Consider the following 23082-nt stretch of genomic DNA (forward strand, 5'->3'; position numbering starts at 1 on the left):
TGAAGCAGAATCAAGGAGTGGAGAGACCTTGGGCGTCCCTGCGAATGATCATTACCTCCAAAGAATCTTGAAGGCTGCACAAGTGAACCCGACGAAAGAGAACAGTAAATCTGGAATTGTGTGCGAAAGATACCAGCAGCCTCCCCGGTGAACGGCTGAGTTGGGGAGGTGAAGCTGCTGCTGTGGTATCAAACTTGGCTCCCAGATCAAAGACGCAAACAAAGAAAAAAAGACAGCCGGTGAGTTAAAGAAAGACATGAAAGGTGGGCCGTGTTGAAGATAAAATTACAAGCGGCAACAGTGTATCAAGACAATTGAGTTTGCGTGTTTACTGAAAAGACGCTAGCGAAAGTTAAATATGATTGAGCAGTCAAAGTATTGCTGAACTGTGACTCGAACAAGTGACAAGTGATACAAGATAATAGAGTGGTCCGGCATAGCGAGAGTGCCCAAACGAAGTAAGTGTAGGCAATACTTTTATTTAGTATATGCCATTTCTGTTTTGACTGACAAATGACTAAGACTGTGATTCTTTACTTTGTTGGTTGAGATTACTCCCATCTTTAGCTATAGGGCAAGTTAGGAGTTTCTCAAACCCCCCCCCCCTCCCCCCAGTCAAGATACAATAAAGATGTTTCAACTAGCAAATACTGTGTTTGTGTCTACTTGTGATACCATGCCTCCCTTACAAACCAAATGGCTGATGGTGGAGGCTAATTTTGATATAAGACAAGATGAAAGCGACGCTAAGCCAAGCACAGCTGTGAGTTCAAGAATGTAGTGAGAGCCCAGTTTGTGAAAAGCCTGTGTGATAACAGTAACAAGCAAGGTTACGCATCTGAAGGAAAAGCGAGAAGAGAAACAGACGATTGTTCTAAAGCGATACAAGGTATCAGAGCGGTCCTGCGAAACGTAGCACAATGCAGAAAGTCTCTGTGAATTATGAGACGTATCTCCCAGTGAAGGGAAGTGTTTATGAACTTTAAAGTGCACGCGATGAAAGCAAATCAAAGCAAATCAAAGTGGGAGGTTGCAGGAAAGTGAACCATGAACCATGATCCCGAAAAGCTTGTTAAGTGTATCTGAACTTTAAATTGAAAGCGTCAAAAGATAAACAAAGTGGAAGGTTGTTAGAAAGGGAAACTACAATACCCAAAAGACATTTCACGTGACAGGCTCTAGCCCGGTAGAGGGAAGCCACCAGTAGAACTGGGTTGGTCGAAGTGGTCATGCAGAGGTCTAGCAAAATCTGCAGTTTTGATGTGTTTTGTGTAAAAGCTTGGGGAAGGGAATCCCAAGGAAAAGGACAGGTTTGAGCCTGGCATAGGGAAGCCTGTAATAGTACTGAACAAACTCGAGCCTGACAGAGGGAAATGTATATATGAACTCTTGAGGAAGGCAACCCCAGGAGAGAGGAATGTACAGCGGGTAGCCCCCTGAACCCCTCAAACTGATAGGGTATAGACCCCATCCCCCTCAAACCAAATGCAGGTAACTTATCTGGTTGATCAATGACTCTAATACTAGGAAAATCAGAAATGTATTACCTTTCAGAAAAGTGCTTTCAACAGTGTTTTATTTTGCGGGGTCAGAATGCTGTACACAGTAGAGAATATTCAAGTACTACATGTTTATGATAAATTATCAAACTATCTAGATTTGAAATTGAGCAGGGACTAAGCTATGAGTCAAAATAGGTTGATCAGGCATTTTTGTAATTTGATCAGCCATTTTGAGTAGGACGAGGTCAGGCAAACTCTCAGGCAAACTCTAAAATGGATGCTAGATACAAAATGGTGGACTTTTGCAAGTCATGTCAGAAATAATTATATAATTACATCATTGCGGTTCAGTGAGAGTTCAGTACCCAAAGACATGCAGCCTGATTCATGGAATAATTTGCATGAAAAACGCAGATTTGCATGCCTTTCTGCGCGAAAATCCCCTGTTTGAAGTATGGGGATTTTCTGGCAGAAAGGCATGCAAATCTGCATTTTTAACGCAAATAATTCCATGAATCAGGCTCATAATGTCTGGACTTCTCGTCTGTAATCTTGCGAGTGACAGGTCGGTGGAGCCATGCAGCATTCAAAGGAAGATAACAATTATTGCAGACATCTGGTCAAGCTAGCAACAATTGCTGAGTTGTTGAGACTTGAATGTCATGTAGGCAGAAGAGTCCTCTGTCCCCAAATGCCACACAGAGAGAACTCAAAGTCACTCCCTGTGCGACTGTTGAGGCCACAGGTGGAGATGGTCAACTCCGGAACTGCGAACCTCTGGGACCCTAATCCGCTGCAAGAAAATACTGATTAAGTACCAAGCAAAGGACAGTAAATGACAGTACCAAATAATGTGAAAAGATCTTACCAGAGGGATCAGGAGAAATGTAATGAACCTATGAGGTAGGGGTCCGGGACTCACGTGGGCAGATAGACAGTAGTCCCAAAAATGGCGTGAGCACCACCTGATGACAAGAACGTGATTTGATACTGTGAAGGTTGAAGAAAGAAGTTCCAAGGAAGGCCAGATGCAAAAAGGGAAATCCGTTTTGCAGTCCAAGGAACAGTCCAAGTTCGATGCACAGGATGATCCAAAGTAACAAAGCCAGCAAGATAATCGAAGCGAAGTCCAAGTAAACAGGCCGAGGTCAAAAATCAAGAAAAGTCAAGAAATCCAAAGGAACACGTAACGCCAAACAGGTTGCAAAGAACAGCTGTGAAGCAAGGAGTCCACGGAAAGCCGCGTTTAAATACTCGCGGTTCTGGCATTACTTCCTGACACATGACATGCTGCAGCATCACGTGATTGGTTTTCCAGGTCACGTGAGTATACAGCGCTGGTCACGCGACGCGGATGCATAGTAGCGTTCTGCCGGTAACCTAGGTGCCAAGGAAGCTGCCAATGCAAGAAAGGACGCAACCTGGAGAGCGTTCTGTTGCGGCTGTGGCGTGCAAGTGCACGCGAGTCATCAGGGGGCCCACGTGAGTGCCGAGATGTGAAGGGGAAATGAGATGGGACAGAGGGAGCAGGGCGAGCGATAGTGATTCTAGAGTTTTGGGCATGGGAAGCATGGGCAGGAGTGGCAGTATTGTCAGGTGTGTGTACAAGAGTGTGTGTGACAGAGCCCCCCCCCCAAAGGCCCACGACCTCGTGGGCAGGAAGGATGATCCCTGTGAAAGCGCGCCACCAAGCGAGGAGCATGGACATCAAAAGCAGGGACCCATGAGCGCTCCTCCGGACCATATCCAACCCAATCCATCAGGTACTGCAAGCGTCCCCGGCAGATACAAGAGTCCAAAATGCTAGAGATCTCGTAGACATCCAGGGCCGACAGGGACACCGGACAGCAGGGACACGAAGACGGGAAGGATCCGGACAAGGCTTGAGGAGGGAGACGTGGAACACAGGGTGAATCCTCCAGGAGCTCGGGAGTACAAGACAGTAAGTAACAGGGTTGATCACCCGAGACACTACATAAGGACCCACAAAACGGGTCAAGAGCTTCCTCCAACCCACCAACCGCAAATGACGAGTAGAGAGCCAAACACGAGAACCCACCGAAAGAACAGGAGCCACCATACGCTTCTTGTCTACTTGAGAATTCATGGATGCTTGGGCCTCACGGAGGTGTGCCGAGGTACGGGCGTGAATATCAGACATATCCCTGACACAAGCAGTAGCAGCCGGATTGGATGAGGCCGCGAGGTCAAGTATAGGCAGAACACAGGGATGCTGGCCATACAAGACATAAAAGGGGGAGAAACCAGTGGAGGCATGAACCGCATTGTTGTCAGCAAATTCAGCGTGACGGAGGGAATGCAACCAGGTGGATTGTTGTTGAAGTATCAGACACCGTAGGTACTGTTCCAAAGTCTGATTGACCCTTTCGGTCTGACCATCAGTCTCTGGATGATAGGCAGAGGAATACCAGACATCGATACCCAATAGCTTGGTCAAAGCTTGCCAGAAGCATGAGGTAAACTGAGAACCCCTGTCCGACACCAAGACAGAAGGTAGACCAAATAGGCAAAACACAGAGTCAAAGAACATTTTGACCATGGTAGGGGCAGAAGGAATACCTTTACAGGGGATGAATCGTGCCATCTTGGAAAAGGAGTCTACTACCACCCATATGGTATCAAAGCCTTGCACTCGTGAGAGATCTGTAATAAAGTCCATGGACAAGGTATGCCAAGGCTTAGGGGGTACCGGTAGAGGAAGTAACAAACCCAGAGGACGTCCCCTACAGGGCTTACATTGAGTACATATGGAGCACGTGTTGACGTAGGAGTCCCCGTCCCTTTTCATGCCCGGCCACTACACGAACGCTGCAAGAGGGCTAACGTGCGTTGTTGGCCTGGGTGACGGTTCACAGGGGTGTCATGTGACCACTCAAGAGCCATATTCCGAGTGTCTGCAGTGGGCATAAACAATCTATTCAAGACAAAGGGAAGGCCATCATGAATGACTGGATTCCATTCTGACAACTCGTTAGGATGAAGCGATAGCCAATTCCTTACTGCATCCAACAAGGGCATTGATGGTGTGCACAGACAAACTACCTTGGTGTGGTCTAATAGCGTGTCAAGGTACACAGGCAAAGAAATTTCCTCAGGAGAACGTGACAGGGCATCGGCCTTCCCATGAGCCGACCCAGAGCGATGACGTATCTGGAAGTCAAATGCGGCAAAGAATAGATGCCACCTCACTTGTCTACTATTGAGACATTTTAAGGAAGCTAGATCCTGCAGATTCTGGTGATCCGTGAAGACCGTGACCTGATGCTTGGCACCCAAGAGATGATGCCGCCAAACACGAAAAGCATCCATAACCGCTAGTAGTTCCTTTTCGGTCACGGTATAATGTGTTTCAGGGATGGTGAACTTGCGGGAGTGGAAAGCGAACAGGTGCAAGTGCCCTGAGGATCGACAAGTCTGTGAAAGGACTGCACCTAAAGCAAAAGAAGAGGCATCTGCCTCAACAATAAAAGGGAGATCTGGATCAGGATGCTGAAGGACAGGAGCCATAGTGAACACAGTCTTCAATGTTTTGAATGCGTTTTGGTGTGTATCTGTCCAAAAAAGGGTGTATGAGGGCTGGTCAGGGCAGTGAGAGGAGACACAATGGTCGAGAAGCCCGAGATGAAACGTCTGTAGAAATTCGCGAATCCCAAGAATGATTGTAGTGCCTTTAAATTCGCAGGGACGGGCCAGTCTAAAACAGCTTTCACCTTAGAGTGATCCATGGACAAGCCGGCAGGGGAGATGCAGAACCCAAGAAAATCCACACTGCTGAAACGAAATTGCCATTTCTCTGGTTTGGCGTACAAAGAGTGTTTCTGTAATCGTGAAAGTACTTCACGGACATGGCGTACATGCTCATCTGGGGACTGAGAAAAGATTAGAATGTCATCAAGATATGCCACCACGAACACGTCCAAGATATCGCTTAGGATGTCATTCATGAACCTTTGGAACGTGGCAGGGTCATTGCACAGACCGAACGGCATGACTGTATATTCAAATAAGCCATACCTGGTACAGAAAGCGGTCTTCGACTCATCGCCGGAACGGACGCGGACCAAATTGTAGGCGCCACGTAGATTAAACTTGGTGAAAATGGTAGCATGTGCAAGGAAGTGCAACTGCAGCCAGATTATTCTGTATTTAAATGATACAAACTGCCCTTGATCATCTCTTATCTTAATGTAGATGGTGTCAAAAAGTTTTTTACACACAGGGACGTAACCGGGTTTGCTGTATTGAATGTTCACAATATCATTGTTGTTACCTCTGATCTCCATATTTCTAAGTAATGGTGCATAGCTATCCCCCACCCTTTAATACTCCACTATATTGCTGTAAATAAGTAAACTGTGAAGCCCCCCATTAATATCAGTTCCGCGATTGTCCAGCGGTTCTCTGCTTCCAACATGTTACACGATTCCCAGTATGTTACACAGTTTCCTCGTTGTTGAAAACCTGACAGACGCATCCAAGCCCTGGAGAAAAAATGTCCTCTGGTGCGGGTCTCGATGTAACACTGTGTCACCATACTCTGGTATGGTTGATATGCTTTTGTTAATGACTCTGACAAGATCCTGTATATTTGAGTAGTACCCCTCAGTGAACCTTCCCAATCAAGGACTCGGAGTGTTTGTTAATTTCATGAAAAAATTGGCATCCCTGCTGCCTAAAGTATCCCATGAATGGACACATTGGTGTGTGTGATAAAAGACACGAGTAAAGCTCAATTGCTGACGGTTGTTTGAACTTTAAAGTGAATATAGAATGCAAGATACAAGATAAAAGTGTGCTCAATCGAAGGTCTCCGTTTTGGATAAGCCACAGAGAAGTGGCAGGAAGGAAATCCCAGTTGATATGAGAAATCTGTAGTGATAGAAAATCAAAGTGGTACTGTGAGGGTCTATTCAAAATCCATTGCACAGTCGAAAGTTTTCCTTTTAACTGCAACACAGAGAAAAGTAAGAGTGTATTGTCCAAGCCCGACTGAAGGAGACCAACGGCAAAAGTATACAAAAGGGTGTCCATGCCTGATTGAGGGAGACCCATTGTGAACTGGTGAAAAGGGGGTCCGTACCCGACTGAGGGAGACCCAGGGTGAAAAAGATACCCAAAGACTTTGTGAATGTGAAAATCCTGACTAGAAAGCAACTTTGACATTTGTTTGTTACTCCAGGCATTCTGCGAATAAGAGACTTTTATTGGAAAAGAGACTTTAGCACAGAAGGCCGGATATCTGTGTTCTAAACTGCATCCTCGTGCTAGAGTAGCCAGAGCGTATGCGAAGCTCGAGTATGCCAGCTTGCCCTTTGCTGAAAACGTCGGGAAGGACAGCCAACTGCTTAGTTATCTTGACATATTGTTTCTTGAACACTTTCCTTTTGCATACATCATTTTCCTTCACCATTTGTTATTAGAGGTAAGGATTGGCAATAGTTTTTTTTAGTATAGGCCCTTTTTATATTGACAGAGACTCGACTAGGACTGCGTTATTATTATTTGATGGTCGGAGCTTGCTTCCATCCTTAGACTTAGGTTTAGCTAGGCGTATAACAAACTCATTTGAAGTTCAATAAACACCTTTGAACTGTGATCACTTGTGTCTGTCTTCACTGTTTGATATGATGCCTTCCTTACACTATAAAGACACAACTACATTTTTACAAACAGATTTTTATTGACATTTACAATATGAAATTTTATTCAGATTCACACCATCATATTTGTATTCACTTTGAATATCTGGGGTTGTGTTCTGATGTAAAATTATTAATCGTTCTACAAATTCCACGGTATGCTCAATTATTTTAAATACTCTACCGTTCACCACGTCGACAAGCACACATACACAGTGTAGCAGTGGCTTATTGAGATTCATAAAGCTCACTATCAAACAGCCAATATCCTCTGACGGCTAGACAATCATGCTGCCTTTTGTACACGGCCAGCTTCAGTGAAAGTTGCAGAGGTAGTCTTAAATCATCAAAACACACTTTTTAGCGATTACGCCAGTAGATGTCCATTATAGGGTGGCATCTGTTGGAGCATATGTTTGTGATACATAGAACATTGTCACAATCACGTTTGTATGCCTGTGGTGGTGTTTTCAGATGACACAACATCCTTGGGGATATACTGCTTAGATGCTCTTTAAGTAATGCCAACACTAATTGCAGTACATATCCACTGGGGGGGTTCACATTAATTGGCAGCTTCCAATAGGTGTTCAAATTTATGTAAATGATCTACATTCTCAATCTTAATGGGTCAGTGTACGATGCACCATGCTCCTTTCACTGTTGTAATGACTTAAATATACTTTATCCCCCACTTGGAAACCGTTTTCTCAATTATACTTCTAACACACAGTGGACCCTCCCGTCTAAACGGCTTCATTTTCAAGAGAGGCTTATGCGCCACTTGTATAGCCCACAACGTTTTACACACTCATTATTATGCCATTTTGCCAACCCTTAGATGGGTTGACGTCTATATTAGATGCATAATTTTTACGAGATGTTTAGGGCTCAGCATGTAGCATATTTTACGTAATAATTTATCTGTATAGGATATTTCCAAACATTCATGAGCCTCCTGCTGTGGATCGTCAATTTTATGCCCGGCGCACCATTTGTGAACGTGTTTTAAAAACATTTTCACCACTATGGCTGTGAATCCCTGAATGGCTAGGAGGTCAGCCGAGGTCACAACATATGTGCCTGCATCATCTTTAACACTATCGGTCTCCTTTATCAAGATACATTGCTTACACAGGTGATTATTGAAATTCCCCAGCAGCAAACACAGTAAATATTGACAGTGTCGGCTACAGCTTGGCTGTCCTCATTGCTGTCCTTTTTATCAGGTCGAGGCTGTAGACAGAAACAGAAACTCCTGGTTTCGGTGTCACTCCCCTATGAGAACCCGGTGGTACTCAGATGCTTACTCTATGGGGATCCCATGTTCAGATGGGCTGGGAAGGGCCATCACTTTTGGATCCCGACGCTGGGGGGTGGATGAGCGATTGAGGATCATCTGAATGGAGGGTCTTCGGGGATTGGGGATGGAGTGCTAACAGGCAAGACATGGTATCCCCCTTTTCCTGATGGTGACCTCCTTACACACTATCTGCCTTTATGGGCTATTGTGATCCTAGCCCCATGCAAAAATCTACACTTCCTCTGCAAGCTATTGAAAGGAATAAGAAAAGACACACTGCCCCTTTAAGAGCCACTCACTAAGAGCTAAAGGACAGGCATGTCCAGATAATTGGGTAATGGACGGTCGGGCAGGTTTCACACTGACCACACACCCGCAATCTGTTAATCTGCTGCAGTTGCATATAAGCTGGGGCATTCAGCAGTGTGGAGAGCAGCAGATAGAGACACAGCAACAGGGAGGCTGCATAACTGAGTCCATCAGGGGATGCCTGACTTGCAAGGAACAGGCATTCTGGAGGCAGGCATCAAGGAGGTGAAGAGAAAACAATCTGGAGGAGACTGACGAGCCAGCATGCTACCCTGTGGCAGAGTCGAGGCTCTTGAGTAAAGAAGCGAGGGAGCCACGTCTCCAGGGAGCCAGTGTGGTTAAAAGCGGAAGGTCGTGGACAGGGCTAACCTCCCCTTATGTAAACCAGACATACTTTTTTTTAAAATTTCTTTATTGGTTTTGAACAACAACAAGACAACAAAAACAAAACATACAATCTGACATGACACAACATCACTGGCGCGTTAGTATGTTTCTCGGAGCCTGCCGTACTTCCGCAGCTTCGGGGTTCTCAGGCGACCGTACCCTTCATGTCCATCACCTTTGTTGGGTCTACCGCAGAGTTCTTTAAAGAGGTGTTTGGCCACGGCGCTCGTGCATGGTAACCTCATTCTTACTCGTTACTCTGCCGTCCCCATGGGGTCCTCACTATCTCTCTCTTCTCTCATGTCGAATAGGTCCTGCATCAAGGAGTTCCATGCGGCCAACCTGTGTACTGTTTCCCCTTCCCCTCTTTTCACCGCTCTTATCCACACCGCAGTCTCTGTCTGCGCCCACTTTTGGAGATCTGACCACCATGCATCTATGTTCGGGCCCTCCTTTGACTTCCATGACATTGCTATTCTTCTTTTAGCCAATATGCATATTAAGTCCTTCATTTTTGCTTGGTGCAACTCATGTCTGCTTCCTCTTGGGAAGAGGCCTAGTAGGTATCTCTCTGGATGCTCTACTTGTAGTTGGAGTCCGCCTTGTGCTATCTTGGTTCTGATTCTGTCCCAGAAAGTCTGTATCACTGAACATGTCCAGAACATGTGGAGCACGTCGGCGTCCTCAGCCAGGCAGCGTGGGCACCTGTTTTGATTTTCCGTCCGCATCTTGTGCATCCTCTTGGGCGTGAGTTATGCTCGGTGTGTGATATATAGCTGTGCCTGCCTGAACCATGCATTTCTTGAGACCTTTTTTGGGTATCTTAGTGCCCTGGCCCATTCTTGATCGCTAAATGGCCTCTGGAGTTCCTCCTCCCAACGTCGCTGCGTGTTTGATCCCTGCGGGTCTACTGTTTTTAGCAATTGTTCATATAACCTGGAGGTTGTGTGGGTTCCCTCTGAAATGTCATACCATACGTCTAGCTCTGTCATCTCCTCCTTCTCCGGGTCTATCCATTCCGGCCATCTTTTTTTAATATTTCGTATTATGCAATTGTAAAGGATGAATTGGCCTTCGTGTATCTCGTGGTCATCTACTATTTCTTGAAAGTCTGCCCACCTCTCTCCTCTCCTCAGGTCTCCAATTTGTGCTACACCTTTGGCCTCCCAGTGCACTCGGTACATCGCTAGCATGTTCGTGTTCCCCCCTAGGAGGCCCGCTAAAGGGATCTGTGTCGAACACGGGTTCTTCATACCCTGGAGTTGCCATGCCCTTTTCCATAGTCCCACTGCGATCTTAAGCATGTTCGGCAGGGTCTTGAGCTGGGGTGTGTTAAGCCACAAGATCTCCCTCAGATAGTATCGTTTCAGTGCTGGCTGAAAGACAATTGTGTCTATTGTTTCGTCCTCTCCCAGCCACTTGACTGCGAACTGCAGCTGTCCTGCTAGGTAATATTTCTCGAAATCCGGTAGCCTGATACCACCGTCCTCGTAGTCTTTCTGGAGAGTCTCCATTGCAATTCTGTTCCTCCCTCCTCCCCATAGGAAATTCTGTGTTATCATATTTAATCTGTTGAAGAAGGCTCTGGGAATGGCGTATGGGATGTTTGTGAAATAATATAGCAGGCGCGGCAGCACCACCATTTTCAGGAGGGCTGCCCTCCCCATCATCCCCAGCGGGAGTGTTCCCCAGAAGACCATTGATTTCTGTGTTTTTTCCAGTGCCGCCAGTGTGTTTTTCCTATGTGTGTCAGCAGTGTCGTGGTGTATTTCTATTCCGAGATATCTGAAGGAGTTCCGTGCCCATGTCAGGCCCAGGTCGGGGAGGTTGCCCGGGGGGACCCGCCTTAGCCCCGCCAGAGGGAGTACCAGGGATTTATCCTTGTTAATTGCTATGCCCGATAGTCTGGTGTATGCTCCGATCGCCTCTAGGAGGCATGGTAGATTGGCGGTTGGATTTTCTACGAATAACAGCATGTCATCCGCGTATAGCGAGATTTGGTGGAGCACCCCGTCTATGTTTATCCCGGTGTCCCCATATTCCACTCTAAGGAAGGCCGCGAGCGGCTCTAGGGCCAGAATGTATAATAATGGCGACAGTGGGCATCCCTGCTTGGTGCCCCTATGTATTCTCCACTCCCTTGAGATGAATCGTCCCGTCTTCACCCTTGCTCTAGGATCGTTGTATAGCAGTTTGATCCACCGGAGGAATCCCTCACCAATGCCGAAGTGGGCGAGTACACTCACCAGCCACTCCCAACGCACCGAATCATACGCTTTGACAGCGTCCAGGGACACTATTGCGCTCTCGCTTTGTCTTTGATTTGTCTCTTCTAATACATGGTGCAATCTGCGAAGATTCCACGACGTGTTCCTCCCCGGGACGTAACCCGTTTGGTGCGAGTGGATCAAGGTGGGCACAACTTGTTTCAGGCGGTTGGCTAACACCGCCGTCAGAATTTTAGCGCCTGATTGATAAGGGAGATTGGCCTATAGGAGGCACATTGCTTGGGCGGCTTCCCCGGTTTTAGGATCGGGACTATCGTCGATTCGGACATGCTGGGTGGCAGCCGATTGCTCTCGTATGCGCCTTGATACGCATCAAGTAGCTTCTGGGAGATGGTACTCTTGAATGTTGTATAAAACTCCCCCGGGATTCCATCCGGACCCGGGGTTTTCCCTGTGGGGAGCTCCATAATCACGCCCTCTATTTCCTCTACCGTGATAGGTGCGTCCAACGACTGAGCCTGTTCTTCTGCCAATTTTGGTAATCTAATTTCTGCCAGTGCATCCACTATGTCCTCTGAATCTATCTCTGGGTTCGGGGCGTATAGTCGCTCGTAGAATTGGGCAAATAGGTTGTTAATATGTTCCTGGTTTCTGATCTCTTTCCCTGTATGATCCTCTAACACTGTTATGGGGTCCCTTTTGTTTTCCTGCCTAGTAAGCCACGCTAAAAGTCTACTGGGTTTATCCCCTTCCGCATGTAGGCGTTGTAGATACCTCCCGTAATTCAGCCTTCCCAGTTTTTCCCAAAGTATCATACAGTCTGACCTCAATTCCACTAGCTCTTGGGGCTCACTCCCTCCCGTTCCCGCTCGTCGCTCTTCCGTTTCTATCACCTTCTCAAGTTCACTGAGCTCTTTCATAGCTGCTCCCGTTAATCCCCCTGTCCTGCCTATTGCGGCCCCCCTTATCACCACTTTGAACGCGTACCATAGTGTACAACTACTTTCCACGCTACCCTCATTCTGGTCAAAGTAATCCTCTATGGACTCTTGGAGGTATTCCTCCAGCTCTCCCTCTCTTAGGGCCTCTGCCCGGAGTCGCCAGGTTGGTATCGGGGCTTTCCTGTGGGTGTGCGCCCATGTTGCTAATACTGGGGCATGATCGGAGAGTGTGCGTGCTTTGATAGTGATTTCTGTGAAATCATGCAATGATTCCCTGCCCGTAAATATGTAGTCTAACCGTGTAAATGTCCCATGCGGTGCACTGTAGTGTGTGTACCCCCTCCCCTCTCCATGTACCTGTCTCCAGATGTCGACCAGTTGTAGTCCCTCTAAGGTCCTGTGCAGTTCCTTTGCCGGGGGCGCTGGCTTCCTGTGCCTGTCGTCCGACCTGTCCAGCAACGGGTTTAAGGTGCAGTTGAAGTCGCCGGCCCAGATGAACGTTGCTTCCCTGTACTGGGCCAGCCTGGGCGCCAACTTTTTAAAGAAGTCTGCTGCGTCACAATTCGGGGCATAGGTGTTGATCAGGCACACTTCCTTATGTTCCAGCATTCCATGCACCAGCACCAGCCTTCCCTTCGAGTCTGACTCCTGCCAGAGCATTTGAAACGGAACCCCCGGGGCAATCCATATCAGTACTCCCCGTGCATAGTTCGAATACGTGGCGCTGTATGTTTGCCCTCCCCATTTCTTGTTCACCTTGGCCTGCTTTTGTGAGGTTAGGTGTGTTTCCTGGAGCATCGCTATCTTGACCTTCATTCGATTTAGCCATGCGTAGACCCTAAGTCTCTTGACATACGCATTAAGGCCTTGCACGTTCCAGGTGACTATTGACGTGCTATCTAGCCCCATTGTTCTTTTTGCAGTCTGGCTTCCTCGTCCCACAGCCGTGTCTCCGTGTCCTGCCCTCTACTCTCCCTGTGTGGGAGTCTCCTACGGTTCCTGTTGCGGGGCCCCCGCGTCTGGTGCGGCCATGTTAGTCATCTTTTGCCACTTGCTGTATATATTTCTGGTCACCTTCTACTCGTATCTCCCCTTCATCCTTTGCGGTCGTTTTCCTGTTGCCTGCGCCATATGCTGTCCATTCACCACACTCAACGTCTTTAACCCAAACAAAAACTAATGAACAAACGCCCAGCCACCCTTCCCCTGCTCGGGCTCCACCGCTTCCCTCATCGTACTCCCTTGGAAGGGGCCGACTTGCAGCGGCGTGATGCCTTAAAACTGGCATCCAAACTTGGTGATCGCTCTCACTGTGCGGGGGCGTCGCCTTTCTCAGTCGACCTTGGCTGAAGTGAGGTTGATCGCTCCTTTATACTTGTCTTCCGGCTTAGTTGCTTATCAATTGTTTGGTAACATTGCGCGTGACTGCGTTTTCTCTCTCTCGTTTCGCCTTATCAGGGTCTGTTTGCATTATTGTTGGCGTTTCTCTGCCTCAGCTGGGGGATGCCCTGCGCGTCCATCCACCTGTGGGCCTCCTCCGCCGAATCGAAGAAGCATGTTTTATCCTGGTGTATCACCTTAAGTTTGGCGGGGAATAACAGCATGTAACTCACCCCTGCACACCTAAGTCGCTCTTTCGCTGGGCCGAACTGTGCTTTCTGCTTTTGGACCAGGGCCGTATATTCTGGGTACATTGTGATCTTAGAGGAGTGTCTGACGATCTCCCCCCCCTCTTGAGAACTCCAGTATTTTGTCTCTGTCTTTAAAGTTCATGATCCTGGCAATTATCGGCCTCGGAGGGGCACCCGGTTGGGGTCTTTTTGTCAGTGCTCTGTGTGCCCTCTCCACCACGAAGCCCTGAGACAACTCCCCGGCCCCTACCTCCTGGAGAAGCATGTTCTCTATGTACTCTGTAGGGTCGTTACCTTCTTCGCCTTCCGGAAGTCCAATTACACGGATGTTGTTCCTCCTAGCTCTGCCCTCCGCTTCTTCCGCTCTCCGTTCCAGGGCCTTGACTCTTTGCAATACTTCCGTTAATTGCGTCCGTGTTGTGGCGACCACTGCCGTGTTTTGCTGCACCTGTTGCTCCGTCGCCCCCACCCTCTCCGCCAGGTTCCTCGTATCCTGACGAAGGAGGCCCACATCCACCATCACCGCATCCAGTTTGTTTTCTAGCGACTACCTTCAGGGCCCCTATCGCTGTGTCCATTTTGTTTTCAAGAGATGCCTTCATGGCAGCTATTGCTCCTATGATTGTGCCTTCATTTGCGTCTTCTATCGGTTGAGGTGCAGCCATTTCCGTGTCTCTTGGCGTTGTCTGTTTTTGCCCTGGTGTCTTGGTGTAGGTGTCCATGGTACTCTGCTTGGCCTTCCCTTCGATTTTCTTATTTGGCATTGTGTCCCTGTGTGTCTATCCACTTTCGATCCAGTGGACAGTTGGGCCAAGGGTGGGGGACGGCGTTTCCAAAGCGGAATGCTAGTACCGAGTCTTGATATTTGCCTCTAGATTTTCCGACCCGGCTTCTCCTCTACCTTCTACGGGTCGTGCACTGTAGCCCTTCACCTTATTGCGTGGGCGCCATGTTGGTCTGCCGGGGGCCCGGGCTTTGCCTTGTCTTGGGGGTGATGTAATGGCGGCAGTTAGTCAGTCCTGCTTGGTGCGTGTTGGTGTCCAGGGAGGCGGACCGCTTCCCCCTCGCTCGGTGGCCTTTCGGCCGGCGCCGGGAGGCCTTTCCCCTATGCCGCTCAGTCAGCGACCTGGAGCCAGAGGTCCTGCCGCTTCGTCCGGTGTGTGCTGCCTGGTGTCTTCTCCACGGGCCCTGGCTCGTTCACCGTCGGGAGTCCGTTGCGCAGCGACCTCTTTTTCGCTGTCCGTGCCCGTCGGCCTCTCCACGGGGTCTGTCTCCTCCAGGGCCGTTCCTTCCCCCGCTGAGGCGCTCACGTCCTTTTCCTGCCAAGCCTGTTTTCCTGCGGTTGGCTTCTGTTTTCTGTTTTCCTCCCCACGAGGGGGGGTCGGTTGCCGCAGGATCGCTGGCTGGTCTGCTCCTTGGCCCAGTCGTATCACCGCGGGGATCTTCCTTCTACTTCGAGGTCGTGGCTCCGTCCGCCATCTTGGATTTTCACCGGGCTTTTGTACAATCGGGCGTTTTACTATGTAAACACTCCGTTTTTGCTCGGGATTTCGCTCCGCTGCTGTAAGGTTACTTCTTCCTCCTTACCGTGCACTCAGGCCGCTGCAGCGTGTGCTAGGATGTCTCCAAGTCGGATATGTGCACGGATCGTAACGGGAGCTCCGTCTCAAGACGACCTCACTCCATGGGCTCAGGCCGTAAACCAGACATACTTATTCTCCTGCCGTGGCTAGGAGTGTCTGAGGAGTAGGTGGTGAGAACCTGACCTCAGCTGCAGTGTTCGGGAAGCGGAAAGCCTGAAAGCGTGAGCTAAATCACTGCCGGTGAAGTACAGGGAGATTTGGAGTGTGATGCGTGCGGCTAAATACTATGTAGCAAGTGTACGCAGAATGAAAGAAAATTCATATTGCAGTCCTCCATGATTGTGAGACAATCGGATAATGTGGACTGGGAAAGAAGAAACAGAGAGTATCTGAACGAAGGCACGGAAAGGGAAATCCGATTGTCAAGGCCTTCAGAGTAAAAGTACTGTTTGCAGAAACACAAACGAAGAGCGCTTTGTGTGATACAAAGTTACTGAGTATTTGCGAAGAAAGATTACGTTGTCGAAAATCTTGGTGGACAGAAAGAAGAACATTTTGATGTACGAAGTGCAAGCATAGTGGCGCTGGAAATCGAGATACACACCAGAAAGGAACACTTTTAAAGGGCGAGAGCAAGTAAAGTCAGCCAAGCCTAGTAAACTAAATGAACTGACAAGGAAGGGGCCGAGCTGGAAGCCCGAGGCCCCGGGTTGCGTGACCTGTAATGGGAGGACTGTGCAGTCCGACAACTGTGCCTAGACCAGGGAAAGCCTGAAAGTGGAACACAGCAGAGGGGTAGGAAACCCCAAAAGTGTGAATAACTACACCAGCTACACATAAGAGCTGAGACTTGGTGAAGGGAACCCGGAGTCTAAAAGGTACTGTGGCCATTAAGGGAACAGACAAGGTGCTGCTTTCTGAGTTCAGGCAAGAGAAGCCTGAGAAACTAGCTGGACATTTATTGTTTGCGCATCTGAGAAAACCAAACAGGAAGATTGTGAAGTTGAGCATAACAAGAACTGTGAACCGTTAACGTACTGTGACATTTACTTGAAGTGAACCGTGAAACCGTGTGGAACTTTATTCCCTGAGTGTCTGGAACTTGGGGAAGGGAGATGTGGGAGAAGCTCCTGAAAGACGTTGCTTTATCATTTTGGCACACTTATTTAGTTTAAACATTGCAGCACATTGTTAATATTAGAAGTAAGGGCAAGTATAGGTTGTGACTAAGACAGCATTTTACTTTAGCCTTAGATATATCAGCTGAGAGAAGTCCCCATTTAGAGCTAGGGAAAGTTAGGTGTTTCTCCCACCCTGAAGTTTTAAATACAGGTTTTCCAACTGGATCTCTTGTGTCTGTGCCTAACTATTCATACCATTTCTGTCTCACCACGTAAAAGATACAAATGTTTGCTTTAAAAATATGCCCGTGGCTGGCATGACGTCCGATATCGATGTTCCATGTCCTTCTGTATTGCCCAAATGTTCTGAGGGTCGTTGTCTCTCTCCCTCACCTCAACTCCATCATTCTGCATGATCATGAGCTTGTAGCCATTGTCTTCAGACTCCATTTTGCCACGTTGCATGTCTAAACATGATAGCATGGGCTCTACGCCCATGGTCTGCTAGAGAACCACAGTGTCAGCACCGGTAGCCATTTGTAAATTAGTCATACTTTTGGCTGCAGTCACCTGAGTGTTTTGAACAACATCCCCAACAGACCACACCATGACTGTGGCGATGAGAGGCGGCTGACTGCCCACAGAAAGTAAACACATGTTCTTCCTGAGCTCCTGATCTTCACGGTCCGCCATCAAAGCCTGTGAGTCGTCCATTGCATCAAGACTGTTGTATCTTTTCCTAAGGCAATAAGATAAATAACTATCATCTGGATCGCTGGGCCCACCGGGGGCCATTTTCTCCTCGTCGGAAATTGCAGTTGTTCATAGTTACAGTTTCCATGGTGGCTAGCCTCGAGAAGATTGAAGAGTGCACGTGTTTTCAAGGCTATGGGCCTCATTACACGTTGTGCGGTAATGGAATACCGGTACCGGTAAAGATTTACCGGTACCGTTCATTCCCTAAGCCAATCACGACCCGGACCCACCGCTATCTGCGCACCCGTTAATTACGGTGCCACTAATAGCGGCAAGGCCGCGGGCGCGCGACCCCCAGGCTGGAATTAGCGCCATGGCGCTAATACCAGGCCATCACAAGCCATGCGGACATGGTATTAGCGGCATGTAAAACACCCAAAAAACCCTTACCGGCATGGCGCTAATAACGGCATCTAAAAGCACCCGTTAAGAGACCTGAGCAGTGTACCCATCAACTACAGGTGGACACAATCAGCACAGGTGCATGCAATGGAGACAGGCAGCACAAAAGAGCACACCACACCCCTACCCACACCCCTTCCCACACCAAGATGGTCCCAATAGCAGCAGCATGACATGACAGCCTTTACTACATTATAGCAGTGCAGCACCAACAACAACAGCCCACACCAGAGGTGACCCGTAACAGGTACCCATTCCTCACACCATACAGGCAATGACAGGGATCCACTGAGGAGGTGGCACCCAACCCCTGTACAGAACCCACAGAACCAGCAGGAAGAGGACAACAATATTGCACATCCCCGTACCTGCGTCATGATAGAGCTGGCAGTCAGCCTTCCAATGACAGTGCTCGGCTGCCTAAGCAGCCTGTGTGAGGCACTCCTGTACAGCCGTGTCAAAGTGGCAAAGACAACCAAGCCATGTGTAGAGCACCAAAATGTGCAAATGACGGAATGTGCCAATGCCACCTGAAATTGACATGCAACCACCAGAAGAGCATGATGTGGATGTGGATGAGTACGGGTGGAATGCCCCGGCAGGACATGCAAGAGGCAAAGCCAAGAGGGCACAACGATGTGCGTCAGCATCTGATTCTGAAATCCCATCAGGCACAAAGGTGAAAAAGCATGGACGGAGATGGATATTGTTGCCCTGGTGCATGTTTGGAGTACCATAAAGGACCCTGTCCGAGATAAATGACACATACGCAATGATGGAGACCACGCTTGGGTTTCAACTTCAGAACAACTGTGTATTGAACAGAATGTGATAATAAATGCAACACCCCAAAACACCCAAATGCACCCTTACCCCCCCAAAACACCCAAATGCACCCTTACCCCTCTCCCCCCAAAACACCCAAATGCACCCTTACCTCCCTCCCCCCAAAACACCCAGGTGAGTCTTATGGTGTCTATAATGTTTCCTGCACCACATGTGCCACCTGTTCCTTGGTGGAGCTAAGCATCAGGGCCCCCACCGACATTGGGTTGCTGTGATGCGGGGCGCCTCAGGTTGCGCAGGGAGCGGCGCAGGGGGCTGGTCTGCTGGGAACTCGCTGAGGAGGAGGTTCCCGGTCGATCCTGTGTTGGGGGTTGGTGATGCTGCTCCATGATGTCCCCAATACGTAGAATGGCCTGGCGGAGTTGGCCCATCTCCTGGCATATCCTGTCAGTGCAGGCCTCCATGGCCTCCTTTGTTTGCCCAGCATATTTTTGGAGGTCATCCCTTAGACGGCCTGTCTCGGCCACATGCTGGGCGACCAGCGCAGCCATGTCTTCCTGCCTCCGGCTGATGGTTGCAAGGTCTGCCAGGGTGGTAGGTGCTGCTGGGCTGGACGGTGCGCCCTGGTCCATGCACCCGGCATCCGGTGAGGACAGCTGAGGGCTCCATGCACCTTCTACAGTGAGGGTGTCATGTGCTCCCTGGGTAGCAGATCCGGACGTTGCCCTCGGACTCCCCTCAATGGACCATGTTGGGCTGGGGTCATGGATGAGTTGTAGGACGTCGATTGCGTCCTCCTCGTCACTGGCCGGTGCGGAGGCTGCTGCCTCCCCAGTGGAGCTGGTGGCTGCGGAGTGCGTGCCCTCCGCGCTCATCTCAGCAGTGATGGGGCACACTTGCGTGGGTTTGGCTACAACAGGAGCCGTGCCCTCAGGCTGTGATGCAATGCTGCTCCTGCTGCCCTTGGCCCTCTGCAGATGGACTGTCCTCCCACTTCCCCTGGAGGTGGTGGCGGTGTCACCCCTCTCATGCATTCTGGCTTTTTTGGCTGCTGGGGGAGTACGTGCTGCGGTGCTTGTCTCTCCAGTGTCTGTCGGTGATCCTGTGGAGGACATAAATAGGGTACATCATTGTTAATGGGTCTAGGTGCCTCATGCAGAATGTTCACGTCATGCTGCTCTATGCATTGGGGCCTATTCATCAGTGATTCTTGTCATGGGGATGTTGGGTTGGTCATGCATTGATGGGTCAGTATTGCACGTGTATATGGTGATGCATGCATGTATGTGTGTGGCAGGACCAATGGCCTGGTCATCGACACGTGTTTGGGGTACCCCCTCACCCTTCACTGTGCATTGTTTGACGTATTCACTCACCTCCATCAGATGAGATGGCCACACCATGCTCCATGTCTCCGACCCCCTCTATGGCTTCGACTCCGATGGTGGAGGCACATGTCTCCTCCGACTCCTTCATCTTCAGAGGTGATTCTGCGCCTCCTCCCGTGGCCATTGCAAGGTTGCGGTTGACTGATAGGATATTCCGCACACGTAGCCGGAGGTCGTCCCACCTCTTGCGGCAGTCCTTCACGCTGCGGGTGGTAGTGCCCACCGCACTAACTTTGCGGGCTACTTCGTCCCAGATGGCCTTTTTCTTGATGATCGCCTCCCGGCGCATATCATTGGCGAATACGACCTCCGCATTGGCTGCAAGTGTGCTAGTCAGCATTATGAGCTCCTCTGGTGTGAATTTCTCTTTCCGATGTCGATCAGAGGATTTTTTCAGGGCCTTTGACATCTTCAGGCAGTCCTGGATGGTTTTTGGTCAGAGTTCTCCGGTAAGATGTCCTGGATGCAGAGGTTGGCAATGGATTGTGTTTTTAACAATGGCCGCCGTTCTCTTTCCCGTTCCTGTGCGATGACGCTATTTCCGGTTCCGCTTTTTAACGGTGTCCGCTAATAGCGGTGACCGCTATTAGCATGTTACGTGAGGGAGGAGGTGCTATCAGCACTGTGGTCGAGGCCAGTAATGGGCATTTTGTGGACTTTTGCGGCATGGCGGTAATGACATTTACGGCATGGCGCTATGCTCGTGTCCGCGAACTCGTAATGGGACGCTATTAGCGGTCTTTTGCGAGGGCGGACATGCTAATAGCGCCATGCCGTAAAATTCCGATTTTTACCGCACAACGTGTAATGAGGCCCTATGTATCCATATTGTGAGACCCCACCCATAATAGCGTCATAGCCTTAGATCCTCCCATAGAACCTCCCATAGACATATACCTATTTATATCAAATATATTGGGGTTCTTATCATCGAATGTATATCAAATTCATATGAAATGTATATAAAATGTATTGGGTCACCACATTTATTGGGTTTAATTAAATGTGTAGGGATTCAGCTGCATCTCTATCAAATGTTATATGAACTACAGCAGGGTTCTTATCGAGTTTATATAAAATGTATATAACATTTCTAGGGGGCATTATATGTATAGGGGTTCAATCAAATGTATCGGGGTTCGGGGCATGGTAAAGGGGTGGGGCCACCTGTCAATTGAAGTGCTTGATGAAAGGTATCCCACACTACTACTACTGTTATTTGAAAGCATGCATAGTTACGGGCTTGATTTTAAGCATATACAATAAAGAGATTGATCGTTCTTTCTGTTCAGATTACAGGATCAGATACATGGAGCATATAGTTGAGCGATACAGGTTGATGGAAGACCGGAACGCACGCATCGGCGAGACCGTCCACCTGCAGAAACGGTACACAAAGTTGCTGATCATCAACAAGCATCGCCTTGTACACGAGCTAAAACATGAAGTCATGTCCTCTGGAAGGAAGCATATTACGATCATGGACAATTTGGCTAATTCCATGCATTATACAAGCATTGAGGCTCTTTTCAACTCTGCCAAGGATGGGCACAGACCTCAAACGGTTGTGCTACTCGGACCGGCGGGGATCGGGAAGACCATGACAGCCCGGAAGATCATGCTAGACTGGGCATCGGGGGGACTCTACCAGGGACTTTTCAGCTATATCTTTTATATCAGCTGCAGGGAAATCAACCAAGTGCAAAGCCAGAAAAGTGTCACAGACCTGATCTCGGCAACCTGCCCCAACTGGACTGTACCAAAGAGTGTGTTGCTGGCTGAACCAAACACACTGCTTTTTATCGTTGATGGATTTGATGAGCTTAAGTTCTCTCTTGACCTGCAGGAGAATCAGTTCTGCAGTGACCCGGCAAAGAAAGACAATGTGGAAGTCACTCTGAGCAATCTGTTCAGGAGGAACATCTTGCCGCGCTGCTCCTTGCTCATTACCACAAGGCCAACGGCTCTAGCACGGCTCGGGCAGTATGTCCTGCACCCTCTTTGTGCAGAGATAATGGGATTCACAGAAGAAGACAGATGGTCCTACTTTAAACATTTCTTTGAGGATAATTCCTACGCATCCCGAGCCTTCGCCACAGTGAAGGACAATGACATCCTCTATACAATGTGCTTTGTGCCCATTGTCTGCTGGATCGTCTGCACTGTCATTAAGCAGCAAATTGAGAGAGAGAGGGATATTGTGTCTGCTTCGAAGACCACCACTTCACTCTACCTGTTCTTTTTGTCGACGCTGTTACGAGATCATAGCAGAGTTTCCATGCCCACAAGGCAAATCAGCCTCAAAAGACTCTGCTCTCTAGCACTCGATGGCATCATGAAGCAGAGAATCCTGTTCTATGAAGAGGACATGATGCAGTATGACTTAAAGGTATCCGACGTCCAGTCGCTCTTTCTCAACACGACCATCTTCCAGCAGGACATCGACTGCTACACTGCCTACAGCTTCATCCACCTCAGCTTCCAGGAGTTCTTTGCAGCTCTGTACTATGTCCTTGATGTTGAAATGGGCTCCAAGGACAGCCCAACCGGGTATCAGAGAGACATCAAGCATTTATTAGAAACCAGTAGTAAAAGTAGTGGTAGCCATTTAATGTTAACTGTGCGCTTCCTGTTTGGCCTCATTAATAAAGAGCGAATGATCCACGTAGAGAAGACTTTGGGGTGTAAGGTTTCCCACAAGGCCAGAGCTGACCTGCTGGCATGGATTCAGGAACCCAAGCAAGGCACTTTAGCACTGGATGCTTTCCTTTGCTTGTTCGAAACCCAGGATGAGGATGTTGTCAAGAGCTCCATGAAGAACATCCAAAGTATCACCTTCGCCAACTACTATCCAAGGGGTGTCCAATATATGGACTACAAGGCTCTCGCCTTCTGCCTGAACAACTGCCAAGGCGACAAGACTCTTATTATCTCAGGGCTTCAAGTCGGAGAAAAAGAGCAGGAAGCACTGAGGCCTGCACTGAAGAAATGCTCCACCATCAGGTATGAGCCGCCATGTGGTATTTATTCTGCACTTTAGAGCAGTGGGTGGTTTGGGAACGTGATTCCTAGGCTCATAGAGCAT

The 23082-nt window shown here is 48.8% G+C and overlaps 1 protein-coding gene across 1 annotated transcript in view; it reads left to right on the forward strand.

Moving 5' to 3' along the window:
- The window catches only part of LOC138452928 (NACHT, LRR and PYD domains-containing protein 12-like), a 716497-nt gene that overhangs the window by 42115 nt on the left and 651300 nt on the right, over positions 1-23082 (forward strand). The window contains exon 4 of the mRNA XM_069605289.1: positions 21290-23000. Within this exon, the coding sequence (XP_069461390.1) occupies positions 21290-23000 (1711 nt within the window). The remainder of the gene's footprint in view (positions 1-21289; positions 23001-23082) is intronic.

Source organism: Ambystoma mexicanum, chromosome 4p (assembly GCF_040938575.1).
Source record: "Ambystoma mexicanum isolate Mex_15411 chromosome 4p, UKY_AmexF1_1, whole genome shotgun sequence".
NCBI lineage: Eukaryota > Metazoa > Chordata > Amphibia > Caudata > Ambystomatidae > Ambystoma > Ambystoma mexicanum.